The sequence below is a fragment of the Camponotus floridanus genome, unplaced genomic scaffold (genome assembly GCF_003227725.1).
Source record: "Camponotus floridanus strain SB8 unplaced genomic scaffold, Cflo_v7.5 scaffold48, whole genome shotgun sequence".
Classification (NCBI taxonomy): domain Eukaryota; kingdom Metazoa; phylum Arthropoda; class Insecta; order Hymenoptera; family Formicidae; genus Camponotus; species Camponotus floridanus.
In genome coordinates this window covers 183,011-207,019 of record NW_020229636.1, presented here as the reverse complement: position 1 = coordinate 207,019, position 24,009 = coordinate 183,011, and the positions used below count along the sequence as shown (strand labels likewise).

The window sequence follows — 24,009 nt, the reverse complement described above, 5'->3', positions numbered from 1 at the left end:
ATTTCAACGCGATACACAATCGACAATGAAGCATTCCTCGGTGTTGTAAGCGCTGTCGGCATGGGATCGGCGTTAAATCACAACCGGCGGCGATGGGAATAGCGCCGGTCCGCGGCGATTCGATTTTCCCGGCAAAACATCGCCGCCGAAATACTTTACAATGGGACATTTTACATGCGCGCGGCAAAGTGCGCTCACTCGTCTCTTCATCGCGCTTGTCCAGATATTGCAGTGTGTGCCGGTAAACACGAACAAAATGTAATTTGTACTCGATCGCGAGGGTAGAATATATATGTATAGATGTAAGAAACGTTATCTATAGTAGAGATATAAATAGAAAATGTTTTTTTTCATAAAGTATAGCTTTTTAATGTGAAAAAGACAGTCCTCGTTTTTTTCAAATTTTTTTTCAGATATTTAATATCTATATTTTTGATTATTGCAAGTTGATTTTTCACTATTATAATTTTTCAGATAATAGATTTGAATTAATCACTATTTTAAATATAGATCATATTCCAAATTGGCTGTATAGTTATGTAATTGCTAGCAAATTCTGTAAAAACAAATAAAAATTGAACTTGGAAAACAATTGTTCTTATTATAAATACAAAAACACAGTAATTTTTAAAAATATACTTTAGTAACTATTTTAATATATCAACAAAACTCTCTTAAAGCTTTTATAGATTTATTTTTTTTCGAAAATAATTTTAATAGATTTTTCCAATTAAAATAGTAAATAGAACATTATTCAAATAATTTTCAATTAAATAAATAATAAAAATTTTTGTTAACTAAAATTTATCCGCATTATGTGTTCAATATAATTTATGCTACAAGAGCCTCATCAATTTATTAAAATTACTTTTGAAGAAAAATAAATTAAAAATATAAATTAAAATAATTAGAAAAATAAATTAAAAATAATAAATTAAAAATTAAAATTTTGAACTTTAGCTTTTTTTATTATAAAAAAATATAAAGAAAAATAATATTAAAATTAAAAAATAGAAGGAAAGCGGAATTTGTTCTTTCATCAATGTTTATTTTCTATTAGAAAAAAAAATAGCCTTTAACCTTTGTATTTAATTTAAAGATTTTAAGATATATATATATGTATAATAATGATATGGTTGTGTAGTAAAGAAAATGATGTCAAATGTTTAAGTCGCATTAATTATTTTGAATTGAACTTCAATACCGTCTACAATTATATTTCGATTAAAAGCTCACTCGCGTCAAGCTTTAACGTGCAAAGAAATGTGCAAAAACAGACGAGACGCCCATCTCGCAAGAGCAACAAAAGCAACATAGCAAGACTGCTTGTTCGTTTCTACCATGTAGCTTATCCATAACGATTGAACAGACTTGTCCGAGCGTAAATGTAACGATAATGCAACGCCCAGCTCGCACGTCCGGCTCTATCTCTCGCTTCCTTCGTCTCTCTTTCTCCCATTTATATCTTCCTCTCCTTCTCCCTCGCTTTTACGCCTTCTGCTAACCCACCCACTATCTGCTTTTGTCTCTCCATCGATTCGTGCACTCACCATTATTATAGAGAGATAATGCTCCTGTACTAGACGCTGGGCAGATTGGCACGGTTGCTCGTGTGAAATGTGCAAAAGATTTAAGCAGAAAAGGATGAAGAACGAAAAATATTGCATGCCGTTATTTTTAATATAAAAGAAATGCATACTCCTGCTCGATTTGCAAATGTTACACAATCTGCTTTTTATTAAATTATTATCTCTTGCGAGAGTTTCGTATATATTTCGTAATAAATATTAATGCTAGAAGAAAAATTATAAAATTTAAAAGTTTAAAATTTCGAGAAATTATAAAATCTTTGTATCTCTTTGTATAAATGAGAAGCAATCATATACGTAATATGTAATGGTATAAAATAATAAAAATATGATATAAATGAAATATAAGATGAAATATAAATGAAATATAAAATAATATAAATGACATAAAATAAATAATATAAAATAAAATAATATAAAATATAAAAATACTTTAAAAAATAATTAAAATATAAAATTACTTTATTTGTTTATCCAATTCTGTCGGACTATTTCTACTACCATAAATGTTAGCGCGTATATAAATTACATTGGCGCCGATAACATAGACATTATAATGTCCGATATTTATGTCCGGCATCGATACGATGACTCGAATAGCTCGTGGGGAAAATGTCAACTGTTTAGCCTATAAGTATTCACTTTAGCTATATTAATTATGTAGTTTGCGTGTCCATTCATTTCGCCTGCATTACGAATATTGCGACGATAGGTCGAGAAAGCAATCGAAAATGATAACATTGTTGAACAATTGTTATAACTTTCCTAATGATCGGAGCTTTCAACAAATCGATAGCGACAATATGATGACGGTATGCAAACATTTATCGCATGCAAATGAACGTAAAATTTACTGGATATATCGATGCATGCGATGAATCGTTTACTCCTTAATCAAAGTTTTGAAAATGAAGAGAGAATGCATAAAAAAAAGAGAAAATGAGAAAGAGAGAGCACTGAAAGTTTTATATAGAGAAAAGTATGAAATTTACACATAACATTCATACGTATGTACATATCCTTGCGTCAAAATAGTGAATCGAAAGATTATAAATGGCTGGTTATACCTAAGATTACATGAGATATCAAGATAATTGTTTTTTTTTATTCGAAATTCGAGACAAGATCAAGACAAGATTTTAATTAATTACACGGACCTGCGAGGGTCAGTTACAAAAAGCAGAGTAGGTGAATCTGATAGAATTTTGAATGTAGTTGTAGAATTTCCCCAACACGTCAGATTTTTAAATAATTTGTGGTTAAATAGTCCAAAATAGCTATTTCACCAATTTCATGAATTTATTATGGAGGAATTTAATATTTTGAAATATTTCTATCAATGGCATCGTATGGTATTAATCTTCATTTTTCAAGTCCTTCATTTTCGATTGCGGACAATTTTTTTCGCTGAGATATATATGTATGAAATAAAGCATAAGAAAATTTAAGTTAAAGAAAATTTACATAGACATCAATATAACAGAATTATATCAGATTCGCCATCTTGAAATTTGTAAAGGCTCACATCTGTCCGATTGTCCAAAAAAGTTTTAGAAAGAAATATATCTAATACAGTTGTTACATTTCGACGAATTTTTCTAAATTTTATATTTTTTTATTGTGTCCGCCACATTGAATCCGTCATCCTTAATTTTTAAAAATAACAGATGGTATTCAGAAATTTATGTTTTTACTCAAATTGTAGTAAGACAGAGAAGTGATACGGTTGACTTGGAATGGCTTATTGGAATCCTATACATGACCAGTTTTATAATTTGTATACCTCAACGAAAAAAAAATCGCGGTGGTAATCGAAAATGAATTTGAAAGATGAAGATTAATATTATATGATACCATATTAATCTTATATGATGTTATTGGCAGAAATATTTCGGAAAATTAGGTTCTCCCATAATAAATTCATAAAATAGTTATTTTTGAACTATTTAACAACAAATTATTCAAAATTCTAATATGCTGGAAAAATTCTGCGGCGGAATTCCAGATTAATTTTTAGCGTCAAAAAATCTATTACATTCAACTACTCTGCTTTTTGTAACTAACAAAAACGTAAAATTTCGCAAGCCTATGTTATCAATTAAGGCGATAATGAGACCAAAATTGTCAAGATTATTAGTTTTATATGATCTTCTCAAGATCGATAATTTGTATAAAAGTAAAAAAAAAACGAAATTATGTTTCCAAATTAATTTTATTTCACACAAAATCAACTTTAAATATTAAATCGAAAATTATATTTTTCTTAATTTTTCGAAGTTGCAAATATTTATCACTTATTTTGAGGCTTCTCATCATCTATTATATACATTTCTATTAAAACACATACAACACTCATTTTCATGCAATATAATTTAAAGAGAGAAATGTAATGACTTTTTCATGATTGAACTTGTCAATGATGTCAATATAAGCCGATGGAGTGAAGGCATTCCACCTTCTTGTTAGTTGTAGTATTACCTTAAGTTTATCGATTAAGTAAAAAAAGTTGTTCAAACGAGAATCGAAAATGTTGTTAATATTGCATGAATAATGATGAGTAGTTTCCTAGAATTCTTTAAATTTAATCATAATATTAAGCATAGAAGTAATATCAAAAAATGAATGCCAATCCCTCTTTAAAAAAGGCGAAGTTGAGTCTCGAATATATCACAATCATTGTTGTCTCTTTTCCTCAATGTTGATTGGTTGTCTCGATTTGCATTATATTTGGAGTATCAAGTGACTCATTGCGAATTGCAAAGGTAAACAGTTTTACAATTGTTGAAAGGAACAGAAAATTATAGTTAATATACACATACATACACATATATAAATAAAATAAATAACGCGCGTAGCGCGCTTGTAATGTCTAGTGTTTCTATAAATAATAACGTGTCAATAATACTTTTAAATCTTTATTATTTGGGAAAACAGGCATTTAAGAGAATTTAATTTCACAATGTAATGAAAACTTCTGAAAATTCTTTGATAAGAGCAGAAATAACAAACAATTACTAAAAATGAAAATAAAAAATAAAAATCGAGGCGTAGAAATTAAAGCGCAAAAAAAAGTAAAAATTTTTTTCTTTCTTTTTATTTTATAATATATACTATAATAAATTGTATTCAATAAATATTGTAATATTTTAATCAATCATACTCCATTTATAGTTTATAACAAAATTGAATATTTTATTAATATATATAAATAAAATAATTTATAATATATTAATAAAAAAGAAAAAAATTTTGTTTTCTCTTGCGCTCTCATTACCGCATATCTCGATTCTGTTTTCATCACTGAAACAATCCCTAATTGTTATTACTTTGAACCAATTTCTAAAGTTATTGAATAACAAATAAACACGACTCATTTGCTCCGGAAATCGGTATATGACTTATTCAATCGATTTCTTCAATCGGGTATCGTTCGCGTATGTCTTTTCTTGCCAACCGGAAACGCCACCGCATGCAATTGCAAGCGATACATATGGGCATATGGTTGAAGAACATCGATTTCCCCATGTCGCGTATGTCACGACACAGATATATAAAAGCATTGTTGCTTGTATAGAGAAAGAGAGAAGAAGGGAGAGAAAATCCTTTTGCGGGCCAATGACACGACCAATGTACTATCCATTTTTCTCTCCGCACCGTTACCGAACGAATAGATAAACTACATGGAGTATGTAGAAACGACGAAGGAACGGCGAGGACGAGATAGCAAATCAAAAGGGAGCATTAAAAGTTGTCGATGCGTTAGTCGTACACAGAAGCGCGATCGTTGCCAGAAAGGACTCCCCCAGGACTTTATAGGGGTGGCAACGAGGAACGGTTACTGGGAGGATGGAAAGCCATTTTGCTCATCTGCCGAGTCATAAAGCAGATACTACATACAGTTATATTCTCGAAAATATATAAATCTTGCGCGGCAGCTTGGCGTAATGTAAGAGGAATGAGTCCTTGCGCGTAAAATAAATAATCAAATCAACCGTCGTTTCCACGAAAGATGTTGATTTAGAAGAAGTCTGACGGAACATCTGAGATTGAATAAGATCTTGAGGATGCAACGACGATAATAAAATTGATGTTCCGTCGGTCATTGTGACAAAATTTAAGCGAATTAAAATTAACACACACATACACAGTAGTTCTGTGTATGTGTGTGTTAATTTTAATTCGCCGTGTTTTATGTAATGTGAAGAAATTTTCCAAAAATATGACTTTTGGAAAGGAAATAGAAAATAGTGTGGAATTTTTATCTAAAATTTCCATGTTATCTTCAGCATGCTTGAAAAAGGCCTTGGAAACTCTTGTGAATGCTACGCAGTATATACATATATCTGATAAAATATCTCTTTATAAAATATAGAGGAGAAAAGAAGAAAGAAAAAGAGGGAAAATCGTAAGTTTTATCAAAATTTTCAATTACAATTTAAATTCCTTGGATCTCTTTGTTCTTTTGATGAACCGAACTGTTGTTAATTAAAATAATTTAATAATTTAATAATTTGCCAACTATCATGTTAAATATTATTACGAAACGGACAATCGTATTTGTCAAATAACATTTCACTTGATCGACATTATAATAAAATTACTCTTTGATTAGGTAATACTCCAATAAATCATAATTATTCACATTAATATCCAATTACAAGTGAATATTGAAAACTTGTCATGTTTTAGATTCCATTTTACATACATATATACACTAACAATATGCAATTATATACTATCATAATAGTTTCACAAATTAATATACTGAAATAAAGTTCGTGCCAAAAAGACAAAACAAATATATTACCACGTTAATTAAAGTTATATGCACATATTTTTTGGATCATCAAATAGTACTTACTTATTTCTTTCATTTTTATACATTCTTATTCTAATTACAGAGAATACACATTTAGACATACAGTAAATTCTTCTATTAATCTTTTATTAATTCTTTATAAAAAAAGATATTCATTTCGAACGCTAATAATTCTTTTTATTGTCTTTAACAAAAAAGGCTCGTTTCTCATAAGATGGTCGAAAATTTGTGAATTTTCAGTGACGGACTTTTTATCAACTCAGCGTTTCGAAGCGCCTATCGCACTCGTAAATCTCCTCGGCTGTCTGAAAGCACTTTTCTGCAGTACGCGCAAGTAACGTCCCGTTTATCAGCGCAGAGCGCAAGCATGACATTGCCGCAATCGCTGACACCCCGACGCCCAAATGTTGGAAAGATACGGAAGAAGTACGATCACTATTTGGGAGTTTCTTACAATCGCGAAGACAGATGTAATAAAACTACTGACAGGCTGTTTTCTTTCACTACTAATTGTAAGAAGGTGATTAAAGATTAAAAAGTAGCACATTTTTATAAGAAATAATTACTAATAATTACTAATTAATAATTAGATATTCAGAATAATAAAAATATAATAATAATAAAATATAATAAAACAATTATTAATGTGCCACAATTTATATTTCTGGCAATAGGAGACCTCCATTAATATTTATAAATTATAATATTCTTTATTTCAAAGTGCATCTCTTTAGATAGGAAAATATAATTATATAAAATACATTTATTTAATTTTTAAATCCTTACTCCTTTAATAAAAAATATATTTATATTTGTACAAATATATTTTAATGTATAAAATCTTGGTACATGCAAAAATTTGTATTAATTTTACAATCAAGATGCTAAATTTTAAAATCATAAGATGCTAAAAAATAAAAGTAATACATCAAATAATTATTATTAATTTATCAATTTTGATAGGAATCTTAGCATCATATTAATAGTAATGTAATTAATTTAAATTAGCGATGAAAATTCGATGTAGCATTATGGGAAAAATATAATATATTAAATGTTAATTATGTTAGAATTAATGTGACCAAAAGTTTAGCAACATTAAATGCACGATAAAGGCAGCATTAATGAATAGTTATTATAGTTTGAATATTTATTACAAATTATTAATAGAGCCGCAAATATCAAAGATGTCATTTAAAAGCGATGATGCAAATCGAGAATGAATTGTTTTACGCTTCATTTAATCATGCTGCAATGTAACTTGACAGTGATACTGTCGATCATCAAATATTATATTAGCATATTTTGACCGTTCCATAGAGAATAATGATAAATGTAGTCATCATTTTGTTGCCAACAGACATAACATGGAATAGATATATTTTCATAATATGACGCATAGAATTTACATGAGAGACATTAATAACAAAAATCTTATAATAATGGTAATTTTGTAGCAAATATAAAATTATATTATATGTAAATAGAATTTCACGGACACATTGATTTTATTTTTATGAATCATAAAAAGTACGCAAATATATTGTTTTTGGAAAATCGTGTTGATGAAGATTATTTTGAAATCATCCATAATCGTTCTTAAAATTTATATTTCAATTAAATCGACAACTTTTAAACTTTTCATTCTTTATATTTTATTTTTTCCCGTTTGTGATATTTGTATATTTGTATTCAACAACAATTTCGGAATACAATTTTATGTACAGTTGGACCGGATAATTGGGAATACCACGCTCACACAATGACTTACGCTTTCGCACGGACGGTGATGTGCTAATATTGTTGTTCTTATCAAAAGCATATAATTAATATATTCACAAATATAGATCAATGAGCACATTGTATTTTAACTTGAGCGTGAATGCGATTACCAATATTACGAAAGGCTACGGAGTTACTGTGAATTTCAAAATATCGATTATTAATTATTAATATCGTTAACGTCAAAGACGCTAATTGTTCCGAACAGCACCGTCAAACTTAGAGCAGTCCTCGAACCACAACTCTAACTATGAACTTACTGACTGTCCTTGATTACGCACATTGGAAACTCTAACGAGGGTTTCCAACTTTAGTAACCAAACGCAAAAGCCTTTTACACAATATATATCTTTATTCTTGGACGTACTAGCATACATAAATATATTATACATACAATATTTCAAAATCTAAGAATTTAATATTTAAATAAAACTATTAAATTTTAGACTAACTACAGAAAAAAATTTCATCAATCATTTCTATATTTTGAGTTAAATTTATTTAATTAAAACTCTACGAAATAAACGCAGGATGTTAGTGTACAAGTTTTAAAAATAAATTTTTTCTGAAACACTAAACACTCGGCACAAATATTTTATTTGATACAAAACCCAAATATTTTTTAATTAATCTCTATACTTGAATTTTATTTGTAATATATAATACCCCCCATATCCCTTTTCGTTTTATTCATGGATTTATATCATTTTTTTTTTAATTTTCTAAATCTAACATGAGCTATCAATAATTCAATACCGTTTTATTTCAGTTCACGTGTCACACAACAGTAAAACATGTACCATGGTTACGCAATGCTATATAATGGGCTCGTTGGATTTTCAAAAAATAAATCCTCGGTATATAGATAAAACATCGGTGCAATGATACTCATAATTTCACGGAGCCGCATATCGATTGTTCCCGGTCCAATGATTTCGTGAAAACGAACGCGATCCGACGTCAAGCACACAGGCTCACAGGCGTAATCTCTAATGCGTAATATCGCGCGTTCACGCCGGGATGAGCAACACCAATAAAATGAAACTGGGCGGATCGGCGTTCTGATACGGTGCAGAGTTGAAGTGACCACGGTCAATGATTTTGTAATCATGATCGATGAACTTTGATGAAAAAAAAACGTAATTTTATAAATTCCTTATATATCTGTCACAACGGCGACAAAATATTTGCACTGAATGGAGTTTATGAGATGTGTAATATTTTACCATACTGTTCTCTCTCCCCCCCTCTCTCTCTTTTTCTCTTTCCATATGAAATGTTTTTTTAATAAGCCGCGATAATGTTATTGCAGATAAGTCAATTTTTGATAAAAATATATGCGATACAAATGTTTATTTTTATTTTTATTTTACACAATTAAATGTACAATATTTATTTCTTTTAATCAGATATGCAATAAATCTGTAAATTAAAAAAATCAATTTTGTAAATCCGCATATTGCTCTCAACATGAACTAGATACTGTGAGAGACAAAGCGTTTTGTTATTATGCACCGGAATGTGGAGAAATAACGTAATATTGTTATAAACATAAACGAAAACAGATTGTTTTCTGTCGATAAGTCTTTCATTAAAATGTGAAAAATCTATGGAAGTAACGAGCGTTTTATTTACATATGAAAGCAGAGAGTTGCAACTATCATAAAATTGATTTTTGCATTCACACTATTCACATAGCTTCGTTTAGCACACTTTCTTAATTATCCTTCTCCTTTCCCTCTATATTTTTTACATGAGACTGTCGAAAAAAGATTTTCTTGCGTCATTTAAATCAGAGTTGCACGAGACAATATTCGTAAGACTACATTTTTACAAATATTGTATTAAATATTTTTGAATACTTAAATTTTGTTTTGAGTAAATCTTGTAATTTGTAGTAAAAATCTCTCTCTTGTTTTGCATTATGTTGTCTCAATTTTATTCACAATTTTGATTTGACCATATAATTATTTAAAATAATATTTAATATAATCTTTATAATTTTTATATAAAAATTTATAAAATAATTATAACTCTATGTCATTCGTTTTCTTCTCAAGATGTTATATATGTACGACAACATGTCCTGTTGCGCTTATATTTGTAACAATGTTACATCATTTCTCCATGCTCCAAAATGTGGAATAACAAAATACTCTGTCTCTGTCTCTGTCAAAGGACTTAAGTAAATTCATGACGAGAGCAATATGTGGATTTAAAAAATCGATTTTTTTAAATGTAACGGCTTATCATATATCTGATTATAAAAAAATAAACACATACACAAGGCAATCCACTTAATCGAGCATCTTAAATATCTTATGTGTTTTTAATGGAACAAAAAAATGTTTAAGGAAAAAGTTGCACCGTTCGAAAGGACAATTATCATGACAGAGAAATTTTTTTCAAGATAATTTTATTCAGAGATTTAAAGATCAATTTAGTTTTTTTAAATGAAACACTAATTTTTTTTTGTAAAACGATTCTCGCAATATTTACGTAAAAGGTTATAAAAATAGTTAAAAATTGAAATTGATATATAAATTGAATATAAAATATAAAATAAATCTCGTAAACTCAATATACACATTTAATTTTTGATCATCAATCGTATCGGTCTTTATAATTTCTTATGCCAAATATTCCAATGAATTGATTTATATAAAAAAATAGAGTAGTACCATTTAAATTAGGTTGACCTTTAAATCTTTGCAAAAAATAATATCGAAACAAAACTTTCTGTTATTATAATTGCTGTCTCGAACGGTGCAATTTTTCCTTTAAATATTTCTTCATATCTTCAAAAACAAATGATCTTTAAGATACTCGATTTAAGTAGATCATCCTGTATACTGTATATTTATTATTTTTACGAAACTTGATTTCAAATTTATTTATTAATTATGAAAATATATGAGTTATGCGATCGGGGCACACCAAATTTTTGTATGTTACTTTGATGTTATCCCCTTTAATTTCGGGCGTACTTTATAAAACTTATAATTAATTTCAAAACAAATATTTCAAAACAATAATTTCAAATATTTTGATTTGCAAAGAGCACTTTTAAATTCGAAATTAGCAATCTCGACTTTAGAGCGCAGCAAGGATTAAATAATTTTATAATTTACTATTTACAATAAAATCTGACATAATAATACTATTATATTTATTATATAAAAATCAATACAAAAGTTAAATTTATTTATTATAAATTATATTTATTTTAAAAATAAAAAAAAGTTTCTCTTAATAAAAATAAAATGCGTTATATAATTTCATGGGGAGAATCTATATATATATTTCCATAAATGTAAGCATAAAAATTTTATATTATTTTAAATTACAAATCCTCACACACAAATTGAATTGCTTCTAATAGTACTTGCCTAGTTATAATTATAATATTACTGACTTTATATTTAATTTTGATTTTTTATTTTTTAAAAGGTTTTTTTGTAACAGAATATTATTTTTAATTTTAATTTTATTTTTTAGGTTTTAGAGATAAATATTTGTTTAAACTTTTTTAAATTATCGACGACCTAACATGAATTTCGACAATGTTGCTGATGACGGTATCTGCTTTTTCGCGAAGAAGATAGAAAATGTCTTAGGAAGGATAAAAAGTACTGGTCGATCTGAACTGTAAAAAGACACATTATCAATCTCACTGGATATGGTACGAAAGAGAAAAACACACAAATGAAGAGAGAGGGGGAGAGAGAGAGAGAGAGAGAGAGAGAGAGAGAGAGAGAGAGAGAGAGAGAGAGAGAGAGAGAGAGACTGCAGATGTGTTCGCGTTACGAAGAAGTCGCAAACTTTTATTGCAGAGTTGGTAGGAGATGGAAGAGAGTGACCCAGAAAATAAGAGATGATCTCAAATACTACCTGCGAATCCATGTTGAGCCTTAGAGAATCTCAGCGTACATTGCGCTAACGAGAAAGTACAAAAGACATAGAAATCGTCGAGAAATAAGAATGTAGTTTATAGGCTTACGAAGAGAAATGCAAAAAAACATTGCTCGAGTGCAAAGAGAATAAAAGAAAAAAAAAAGAAAAAAAGAAAATAAAAAAATTGAAATGTAGTTCTGAGAAGAATACAAAAGAAGACTAACCTAATAAATATGAAATTGCGAAAGAACAGATATAATCTACAAAGAGATCCTACAATTAGATACATGAACGGGATAGAGAAAACATTTCGAAGGACTATAGATTCGCAAATTAAAATATAAATCTGTCTTAATAAAAATTATCATGTTACATATCTCCAGCATTTATTTACAACAATAATGATAAAAAAATGTAAAGAAAAATGAATAGAACAAAGCGATCCTAAGATGACTATAAAGTAAAACGGGTAAAGTACAAAGTTTAAGATACACCTATAATGGTCGACAGAATCAATATTATGACGTAAGAAAAGTAAATGGTATTTTTAAAGATCGTGTTAGGACATCGATTGTTAAAGCGGCGCTTTTGATCAAAGTAAAGTTTCTATCCATCGGTAACATTTCTTCGCAAAATCAAACGCGTCTTATTGAAATTCCATCCGTGTAACAACAGAGAAAAAAAGAAAGAAAAACTATTGAGACAAACATAATTATGTACGATTCTCAAAGAACAAGGTCTAAAATAAACGTAGAAAATTTGAAACATGACGATAAGATCGCAAGAAGAATAAGAAAGTTTTCTTTAAAAGAAAGATTGAATGGAAGGAAAAACGAGGTCATCCGCGAATATTTTTCGAAAGTTTTGCATCATGTATGGGAACGGTATTAAATATTTTTCGAATATTTCTGAGATATAGTATCATATCGAACTTTTTTCCGCTGTCCCATCGCCGCACACTTCTACGCACGCAGATTAGCCGATCTTCTTTAATTAATTTTTTTTAATTATTACGAATATCACAAAACAGTAGAGGACTTTCCTTCTTAATTTGAGTCAATCTACCTTCACACTTCGAGACCGCAAAAAGCTTTCAGGCTCCCTGTATATTATTTGAAATAACTTTTTTGGTCAATGTTAGATAAAAATTGTTAATAAATTCGAGATAAGATAATACAAGACGAGATTTTTGCTATAAAAATTCATTTAAGAATTGGACCAAGACAAGATTTATACATATGTTTTTGAAAATTTTCAATAACAATACAATTTTTTTTTTAATATTGTTTCTTGAATCTTATGCAATACTAGCGAAAAATATAAAAATAGACTTACAATCAGATAAAGAGAAAAAAGAAAATGAGGAAGGAAAGAAGGGAGGGAGGGAGAGAGGGGGAGAGGGGGGGAGAGAGAGAGAAAAGAAAGGTAAAAAGAAACATAGTGAAAAAAACATAGTGGAAAGAAAAATATAAAAATAATTACAATTTATTCGCAGAGGTAATATTATTGCATTGTGCTACGATGATGTCGGTATAACGAGAGAGGGAGGGGGGGGAGAGAGAGAGAGAGAGAGAGAGAGAGAGAGAGAGAGAGAGAGAGAGAGAGAGAGAGAGAGAGAGAGAGAGAGAGATAGAACGAAGTGTGCAGAAAAGAACATCGGTGGCGACTACTAAACAGAGCGACACGCAGTGAAAGGAAGAACGAGAGAGACGCAAACGTAGAAAGGAAGCCCTCCTTAATAAAAGACAAGGGAATATCAGCGACCTCACGCCTGGTCATGACAACAACGTCCGCATCCCATTCGCTTCAGCATCCTTTGAACGAGAAGCCATCGTTCCACCCTTGTTCCTTTCGCGTTTGCGCCCCGCGTTCCCTCACCCTTGCCGCCCGTTCCTTTCGACCCACCGGGACACGGCCCCTGAATCTAGTACGATCCGACAGTGTAGGAGAAAAGGGAGATAATATTCCGTTGTGTGTCGTCTCTGTCTTTTCTCTGCTGCGTACTTTCTCGACTAAACAGGCCATTTCATCATTGCGCGCAATGCGTTTCCGTGTAATTTTTTCTTACAATTTCAATCGTTTTCAAAAATCTGACGTCTGCAATGATTTTAAAAGCGTCGCAAGCTAGATGAAATTGCAACGTAATTTCCAATTAAATTTTTAGTTTCCTGTTGCTATTGAAATTTTATTACTGTGCATAATTAAATATGGTTAGATTCGCCAAAATCTACGTATACATATAACTTTATTGTATACATAACTATGTTTTGTTATTGTTGATGCAAAGATAAATAGAAAATGCAGATTTATATCGCGTTTTTGTAACAAGTATAAGAAAACAGTTACCTAAATAGGATAAATTTATTTAATTTCTCTTTTAATAACCGATATCTTTTAATAAATTATATTTTTGTAAACATTTATAAACGTATAAAAATAGAGAAATCTTTTTCCTGATAATAGCGCGTAAGAAAAGCAAAATAAGTATTCGCAGCAACTTTTATCGTACAAAAACCATAAACGTTTTCGCACATCTCCTAAAATCGGACGTAAATGTTCTTTCCTACTTTCTCAAGTTATAGATATGGGTATACGCTTCTTCTTGCACAACTCCCTATCTCTCGTAACATCCACGCATGATTCACAAAATATGCTCGCGCGTGCAATCTATTTTAAGAATGGTTGCTTGTGAAAAAGAAACAGTTGCACACACGCACACACGCACACACACACATACACACACATGTCGATATATATATGCGGACGTCGCATTAAGGGCATGCAAATAAAATAGATATACAGGATGTTTCATTTTAATTAATATAATCGAATGTCTAAGATTTTAGAAAAAAATGTCTTCAAACAAAAGTTACTTAATTTAAAGGGAAACAATAGGGATATTAATTAGACTTGAGTGTGTCAAAGTCATGTGAAGATTAACTTAGTTTATTTAACCACCTTAATTTATTTATAAAAATCGATTCCTCGCAATATTCGGCATGAAAACGTATAAACATAGGATAGCTAAAAATTGAATATACATATATATATATATATATATATATATATATATTTATATTCAATTTTTAGCTATCCTATGTTTATACGTTTACGAAATATTCTATATTTTAGGTTGATATAATTTTATATAAACTATGAGAAATATTTCGTAAAATATTAATTCCAATTCTTATTTAATTATTTCTGTATAAAATAATAAGAAGAATCAATTGATTTAATGAAAATATATAACATGTTTTTAAGAAAAAATATGCATTTGCAAAAATGCTTGTATGCTAAAGCTACATATTTAAAATTATACATATTAAAAAATATTTTGTTTATATAAGAAGGTGAAAGGAATATCGATGCATGCGCGTGATTTCGATTCAAACCAATTGAAATGCGAATCTCTCCGAAATAGAGAGAGAGACAGATAGAGAGAGAGAAAGAGAGAGAGAGAGAGAATTTGGAGATACTCGGAAAATAATTAGACCCACATCGAGTTTCGGTACGCGGTCTAATGAGAGGCTTCCTCGGGCGGATACGACGCAGAATCTCCGCGATCTTCTCGCGCGGAATGCTAATCACCCTCAATTATACGATTGCATTTCGAGAGAAAAGAGAGAGGACGAAAAAAAGATGCAAAACAGGAAATTTATATTACACTCGCGTAATTTTTCATTCTGAGCGCGTTGCTTCGCATGGTAAAGACAAATTTGAATACCGTTTTATTTGTTTATCATATATGTAGAAAAGTCAATTCTCTCTCTTGGAAATTTCGATAAAATTTCGATAAAATTTCTTTTTTATATGACGAGAATTTAAAAGAAAATCAACGTGTACATAGATGGTTATTACTGCGTTGAATGCTGCCTAAATCATTTTTTATTTAAGAATATTTCTAGTTTATAACTGCAATATATTTTCATTAAACTTATTTATCATAATTATCATTTCCTTCTGATTTATAAGAATTGTATTGATAAATTACATTGAAAAAGATATGTTTATGTTTGTGAATTTTATTATATTCCATTTATAAATTGTTCTATTATATCATATTTATGAAAATTCTACTTCTATATTTTATTTAAAATATTTATTGTGTCATAATTTGAAGTCTTTTGCCAAATTTAATGCTAAATGATAAATATTACTAAAAACTTGTAAAAAAAGAAGATAAAATTTTATTCGCACATTGAAATCTTTAGTGCGCCGTAAAATTATATTTGCGTTGGATAAAAGCAGCTATAAAACGTTCTAGGTTAATTCAGATTATAAGTCTCTATTGCGCGTACGTGCATTATTGAATTGCATAGCTGAAATCTTTCATGTCGACGCTGCAGTCAAATTATGCATTTATCGTTCATTACATGATCATCTTGCCCTTAGCATGATAATATCGATAGAGTTTCACAAAAGGCAGAAAATGTAATAAACGGATGAAAAGCCAAGTTAACGTATGCCTTCATTTAGAATACATAAAGGCAATATCATCATTAAAATTTTCTGCATCACAATTGCAGCTAAATTGTGTAATCTATCATACATTACTGACCCGCTCCTACACTATGTGATGTAATAAAAATTTGACAAAAGAATTCATGCGCGATTACGCAAATCTACAAATTATCTCTATACAACTAATATATAAATTAATTATACTCTTGCAATTCCTTATAAATCGATATAATAATTATAACATAATATAAATATTATGTTAATATATTGATATATTAATATAAATTATAAAATTTCTGCGAAAGAAATTCAAATATCTTTCAAATATATCTAAGGAGCGAATTTTCAATAATTACGTACATCAAATTTAAGAATATAAAAGTATGAGTATAATATAGTTATTTTCCACGAAATTTAATTTATATACATAATTTACACACACACGCGCGCGCGTATTTGTGTAAATTATGTATATAATGTGTGTGTATTTGTGAATATTTTTGACAAAAAGTATTTAATTTTTGAATCTCAAAAATGTTTAAAGATGATCTAATTCTCTGATGTAAACATATGGTTAAATTGTTCATAAATCGATTTGCATAATAAATATTGCGAACTAATTCACGAGAATAATTTCAGAGTAATAAAGCCAGACTTACGTGTTGCATCAGATATTTCAGCAAACAGTGCGACAGAGAGTAATCCAACCACGAAGAGAAGCGTGGTCAGGAAGGACGATCTCGAGCTGCAGCCCATCACGGCATCACTACTGATCACTACCCGATTCGCGCAGTAGTAGTTTACGCCGGATATCACCAACGGCGTGTCTCGAACTCTCGGCGACGCGAGAGACGACTCGTCTCTTCCCAGCTCAACTGAGCTCGAGGATCTCACTGTCAACCTCGCGGCGAAAACGTCCAGCTGTCATCCGCGCGAAAGAGTCTGCTCGAGCACCAGCACCACCACTAATACCGCGGACGTACCGATTCAGCATCGATGATGCATCGCCACATGAGGAGACTGCGGTTCCGCCGCGAGAAAACCGGACATTAACCTTTCGTTCGTGTAGCGCATCTCTTCGTACACCACTTCCTCTTCCTTTTGTAAATCGACACTTCACAGACTAGATCACAAAAATAGACAAAAAAAATGCAATCTGTAATTTACTCGCGAGCCTCGCATCAAGAAATCCAATCGATTTTTAGACGCGATAGCTAATAATCATTCAGAGAAGAAAATTGCAACAACGAAACGCCCCTGAGTTGTAGTGAATCAGTTGATTGACTGATTCACCGATGCATAGTTCGATTGTCGGACTTTAGAAGATCCCGATCGAATTCTCCCGGAGATAATCGATCCGTGAAGGATTCGTTAAACTTGAACACTAAAACGCCATATGCGAGTCAAATCGCGAATCGATAAATTCACGAAGAAAGAGCTCGTTTAGTAACATGTATGTGTTGTTAGATTAGATTTATTTCCGTTACTTTATCTATCTGCCGCTTATATTAACAGAATATATAATACGAAAACATTGTTTATATCGGATATAATGCACGCGATTTTTAAATAAATTATGAATTAAGACTCTAAAAGATTGCACTATTAGCAAGTTGTTAATATTTATTTAACATAATTATAAAAAACGCAATTATATAATTATATATCAACTATATTTATCACGTTGTGATTCTATTATATAATTTATTATATTTATCATGTGAGCTTATTATATGATTAAAATAGCACAAAGGTTCAATTCACTAACAGATTTATTATACATAGATTAGTTGCTTTATTAAAATAAACACTTTTACGATTGTAATGCAAATACGTGAACGAATATCTAAATCCGTGGCAAAATGCACATTTAATACGCTGCAAAATCAATAATATGTTTTCATCAATAACTGATCTGTAATTTTTAACACGATTTCGCCAGGAATTAGTCGAAATAATCGATCGTAATTACGCGAAAATGCCAAATGATTGTGATCTGTCAACTAATGTGCGGCAGTGTCATCGTTTTCGTCCAATATGCAATTATGTAGAAAATCATGTTCCACACAATCGTGAAAATACGGCGAATACGGCGCGAGTCATTTAACGTTTGATTTCCAAACCGCGATGATTTACGTGGCTAATTGAGGTATGTCGGGCCGTCGGCTGCCGAAATCTAGCCTTTGCGAGCGAACGAACAAACGAATAAACGAGCGATTCGAGTACGCGCTATTCGCATTGGACGGGGACATAAATCATCTTCGCATTTCGTGCAAACGGACAGTCTTTTAAATTGATCGTTCCGGTTGATCGGCTCATACTTGTAGATTGATACACTGATACGATGCGCGCACCGCATGCCTCGAATATTAAAAAAACCGACCATAAATTATCTCGTTCCTGATATCCGTGCCGAGTATATGCACGAACTGATATTGGAAAATTCACGTAATTCGAATAATGTAGAATGAATATAGCGAGGTTATTTTTCAAAATAATGAAAAACCATCTCCATCGCGATACGTCCGATTTCAACAAATTTTTTTTATGAAATTACTTGTAATTGATTAATCTTGTAAAAAATTTCTCGTGGACCAACGATTTTCACCCGAATCATCCTATATTTTAAAAAGATACAAATGGTAACGTGTTATTCGTTTCGAAAGCTACATCATTTTTATCTCCGTAAAACCAATGCGCGGATTCGTAACTTACATCGTAATTTTTTAACATGATTTTAAATGCAAAAGATGTGTGCAAATGTTAATATTTGAAACGGAGAAGATGGTTATCGTTAGATAAGTGAGTAGAGTCTCATCAGAGCGGGATGTCCGAAACTTACGGAAGTGGGTCACTACGCGTATTTAAGTGGCAAACTTCGTATCGGTTTATTCCCACCTGCAATCACCGGCCCGAAAACCGGAGTACACACAAAGTCCCTCGTGCATATGCATGGCGCGGTCGCTTTGTTCCGACGACCCTTGAACCGCTCGTCTCTACGCGTGTTGTTCCTGCTCTACGATTGTTCTCGTAGCCGCCGGTGCAAAGGCTCATCGCATTCTCCTTCGCCCTCCGCTCTCTCCCTGCGAGGTCGGGAGTAAAATCACGCGTGCGCTTTCCCCTTTCCTTCCCCTCCAAAAAAGAGAGAGGATAAATATCCAGCCAGAATACATTCGTACAGTTGATATTTATTTTAAGGACAAACTGCACGTCACGAGCAGCGAACTATTCTCTTGCTCATAAATTTCATCGTCAAATCATAGCTACAAACTCGTATGTATTTTTTCGGACAGGAAGAGAGAGCAACCCACATAGCATGCATATTCAAAAGATGTCCAGAAGGTATCGAGAAGACATCTTTGAGCGATTGGACATCTTCAGAATGTCTTGTGAATGCCTTTTGAACAAAGATGCTATGGGAAGATCGAATAGAGAAGGATGATACGCCGTGTATTATAGCGCGATTGATTTCGAATCATCATCCTATCATCGTATATCATCAATCTATCATCGTATGTTTAGAAAGCGCATTCTGAAACGTGCTCATGGAGATAGATCAAAAAAAGAAAAGGAAGCGCGTCATAAAAATCGAAGTGCATCCGTAAGACAGCGAGTGACAATAAAAATAATCGGGAACCGATGAGTCTCGACTCACCCTTCTTCGCGACTGAAAGGCACGTGACGAACTTTCACGATCGGCACGCGAATTTCGACAACCGTTTGGGACACGTGAACGATCTCACATGAAAAAAAATGATTACGATTCTCGCGTTTTTATCGAGAACATCGCACCCTTCCTTTTGAAATGTGACAGGCAATACAGCGTCGAGAATCTTTGAAGATTTGCGGATTCGACAATATATTGTGAATACGAGAATCATTATACGCTACGACGACTGAGCTCTCTCTTCATTATGATTGTCAAACGTCAGCTACGATATTTTTCATGGAAAATGCATGGCGTCATGGGAAAATGCAGAGAGTGGAATTCATGTCGCTCTCTCTTCGATCATCCCGACCCAACCCTCGTAACCCTCGTAACCCTTTCTATGGAGCACACGCGGGGATCTGCTTCAAAATCGTTCACATCATCCCTTCTCACCAGAAAATCAACTAAACGACGTTCCTCAATGACGAGAATCTTTTCGAATCACTTTTAGTAAAATGAGTTTTCCTTCTGTTGCACAGCGAGAAGGAAATCATTCGAAATCATTCGATGCACTCTTGCAGTGCCGAAGTAAATCTCCGGAGTACACCGTGCAGATTCCTTCACAACACTTCGAAACGCGTCTCGCTCATCCGCAGGGGTTACTCGTCGCTGTAAAAACGTAACGCCCAAAACAAACGCACACAGGTAGGAACGAACAGATAGTACAGATGTGTATAATCGCGTGTACAATGCGAGATGCGGAACTCTGACCAGCGAGCTCTGAATGCGCGTTGCGCTCTCTCTCTCGCCTCTCTGGCTCCGCTCTCGAGACTGAGAGTGCGGAGAGAGAGAAGCACCGTCGGACTTTCGAGGGATTCACCGCCACCCCTACCGGCGTGGTAGCCGGATGCCCCTGCCTGCAACCCGCGTGCTCCGCTTCCCCTGTCGCGCCGATCCCACCACCAGTATTGGTGCCGCTCGTTACCCGCGCTCTCCTCGCGTCCATCTTTCTTCCTACCCCCTTCCCCTTCTTCACCCCCTTTTCTCCCACTCGCTCCTAAACCCGTCGTGGAGAGGAGAACGCCACCCTGGACGCTCCTACGCAGCACGTATATCCCGCCACTGTCGATCGAGACCGCGTGAATCACATATCTTAGGAATGCTTATATGATATTATTATTGAAATATTTGATGCATTCTGAAATTACAATATTTAAAAAAGATTAATTATCCCTCTAAATAAAGCGGTATTAAATCGGAAAGATAAATTTTTTCAATGAAAAGACAAAAATAAAGATTAATAGATTCAATAATTTTTGTCTCAAATATCATTGCAATATAAGAAGCTTCGAATTACATTATTATTGATATAATTTTTTTAGTTACCACATTCTGAAATCAATATTGAGTTAAGGGGGCTCCTCAATCTATCTGTTTTATCGACAAAACACTGTAATTTTTGGGCATGTGCCATTTTTTCTTGTCAACATAGAATTAAAAATCCTTCTCTACGCTTGAAGTATAGATACAAATGGACATGGGGAAGCCGATTATATATTGAGAAAGAAAAAAAATATATAAAATTATATATTTATTTATTGACTTCTTAGATCAACATGACGTCTAAAACTATCACCTCATAAAGACATTAGCCTTGTATAAATGTTTTGTAACTTTTATGCATAAAACAATAGCATACTGAATAGCGGACTGCACAATAAAAACTTAAGGAACTGTGAAGATTAAATTTAGTCTAATTAATAAATGGCACATGCCCAAAAATTTCAATCCGTATGTATCTGAAATGTTGGTAAAGTAGAAAAAGCAGTGTATCTTCTTTATAAATAATGTGATAGAGAGAGATATGGGATGAGGATTAGATGAAGGCGCTGTAATCGTGTAAGAGTTCGCTGTTCAGTGAGAAACCCCTCAGAAGTCCCCTTAAGTGCAAGTATAATGTACGTTTGCTCATTATATTGCCATAAGCAATCAATTCATTGGCGATTCGAGATTGATCTTCATGATTTGATGATTTTATCAAGAATACCTATCCCCTAACAAACATGAGTAGCAGAAAGTTGACAATATATACATATACATATACATATATATATATATATATATATATATATATATATATATATGTATACACACACACATACACACACACACAATATAGTCACTCGACTCTGATAATTGCTCATCTCAGGATACTTTTCATGTATAATTAAACATATAGTGCATTTAAGGCAAAATAATAATGCGCGGAAACAATAAACGCGTATCAAATACTTAGACAAAAAAAACACCAAAATAATGTAACAATAAATGCGAATAGAATATGCTAAAATTCGCGATTTTTTACAATTAATTTTTTACAATTATTATTAATTCGCCTATTAATTATAAAAAATCGCGAATTTTATATTTTATATTTATTATATTTTATATTTTATATTTTTTATATACCAGTATAATTTATATATATATATATATATATATATATATATATATATAAATTATACTGGTATATAAAAAAATAAAAATTTTCTCTTTTCTTTATAAAATTTACCAATTCTTTCTAAAAATAAGAGAAAAAATATGATATTATAATATTTTTATAGAATTTTAAGTTACGGGATATAATATTCAATTTTTTAACAAAGTAAAATACTTAATTTAGTCAATTTTGTGAAAAATTTAATATATATTATTATATTTATACGATGTTTCCCGATACATTTCAATTTCGATTTTAAAATATCTTTACCGGTCTCTAGGATATATTATAATGGGATAAGAACAGGCAAGTCGTCTCTCTCTCTCTCTCTCTCTCTCTCTATATATATATATATATATATATATATATATATATATATGAAATTATTTGTATATATGAAACTATTTGTACTAATTGTATAATTGTTGGGATATTTAGATTGTTCTACTTTTTTCGACATTTCATGTTAAACAGAGAAAATACCATGCAAAAATAATAAATACTTTCATGAACTATAGGCTTTTATTATCATAGGAATCGCGAAAACCATTGATCATACATTACTTTTCAATCAATCATAAACATCTATTAAGGGAATAATTACACATTTCTAATATGAAAAAGCCATTTTACCATACATATAATAAAAACATATAATAAAAATTGTCGACACATTTATGCAATATCTTGAAAATGAAATGTAAAATAAAGCAAAAAGATTGAAAAATAACAGTAATCTCACAAAAAACTAAGTTTGTGCTGATTCAACAAATAAAATAAATGTTAACAATTGGCACTCTCGGTGTCCCCAAATATTCATTTTTCGTAATTTCACGTAAATATTCATTTTTCAGCATTTAACAAAATTATAATTTTGTCAGGATTGACGATTCACACAATATATGTGACAAAAACGTATGTATACTGACACATGTATGTCTCTACTTCTTCTTCTTCTATGTATTTAATTGGTCCATGTTCAAAAAAACGTCAAATTGTCTAATTTATCTAATTTGATTGCCCATCAACAAGTAAAAATAAATACAAAGAATGAGTATAAAAAAAATAAAAGATAGATCTTCAGAAGCCTTTGTTAAAAAAAGAATAAAATTTAAAAATAGAACAATTCAAATAAAGGATATGCATGTAATCCCTCTTATTGTATCCACAGACGACAACACTTTATACTATTTTTGTTATTATTTTGTGACAAAATTTCTTTGTATTCTGTTGCTTATGTATAATATATGTATAATATATTACAATAAGAGCAATACTATTGAATGCATTCAATAATTTAAATGAAATGATT

General features: G+C 31.2%; 1 protein-coding gene across 5 annotated transcripts in view; it reads right to left on the bottom strand.

Annotated features, from left to right (window-relative positions):
• The window catches only part of LOC105255044 (hemicentin-2), a 404,047-nt gene extending 383,007 nt beyond the window's left edge, over nucleotides 1–21,040 (bottom strand). For 2 of the 5 annotated variants that reach the window (XM_025412106.1, XM_025412105.1), the window contains exons 1-2: nucleotides 20,651–21,040; nucleotides 17,208–17,671 (exon numbers count right to left, since the gene is read on the bottom strand). In XM_025412106.1, the coding sequence (XP_025267891.1) occupies nucleotides 17,208–17,304 (97 nt within the window). In that variant the 5' untranslated portion in view covers nucleotides 17,305–17,671; nucleotides 20,651–21,040. Of the gene's footprint in view, nucleotides 1–17,207; nucleotides 17,672–19,446; nucleotides 20,055–20,650 lie in introns of those variants that run through there. The other 3 variants (XM_025412103.1, XM_025412107.1, XM_025412104.1) reach the window with 3 other exon arrangements.
• Nucleotides 21,041–24,009: the final 2,969 nt, after the last annotated feature.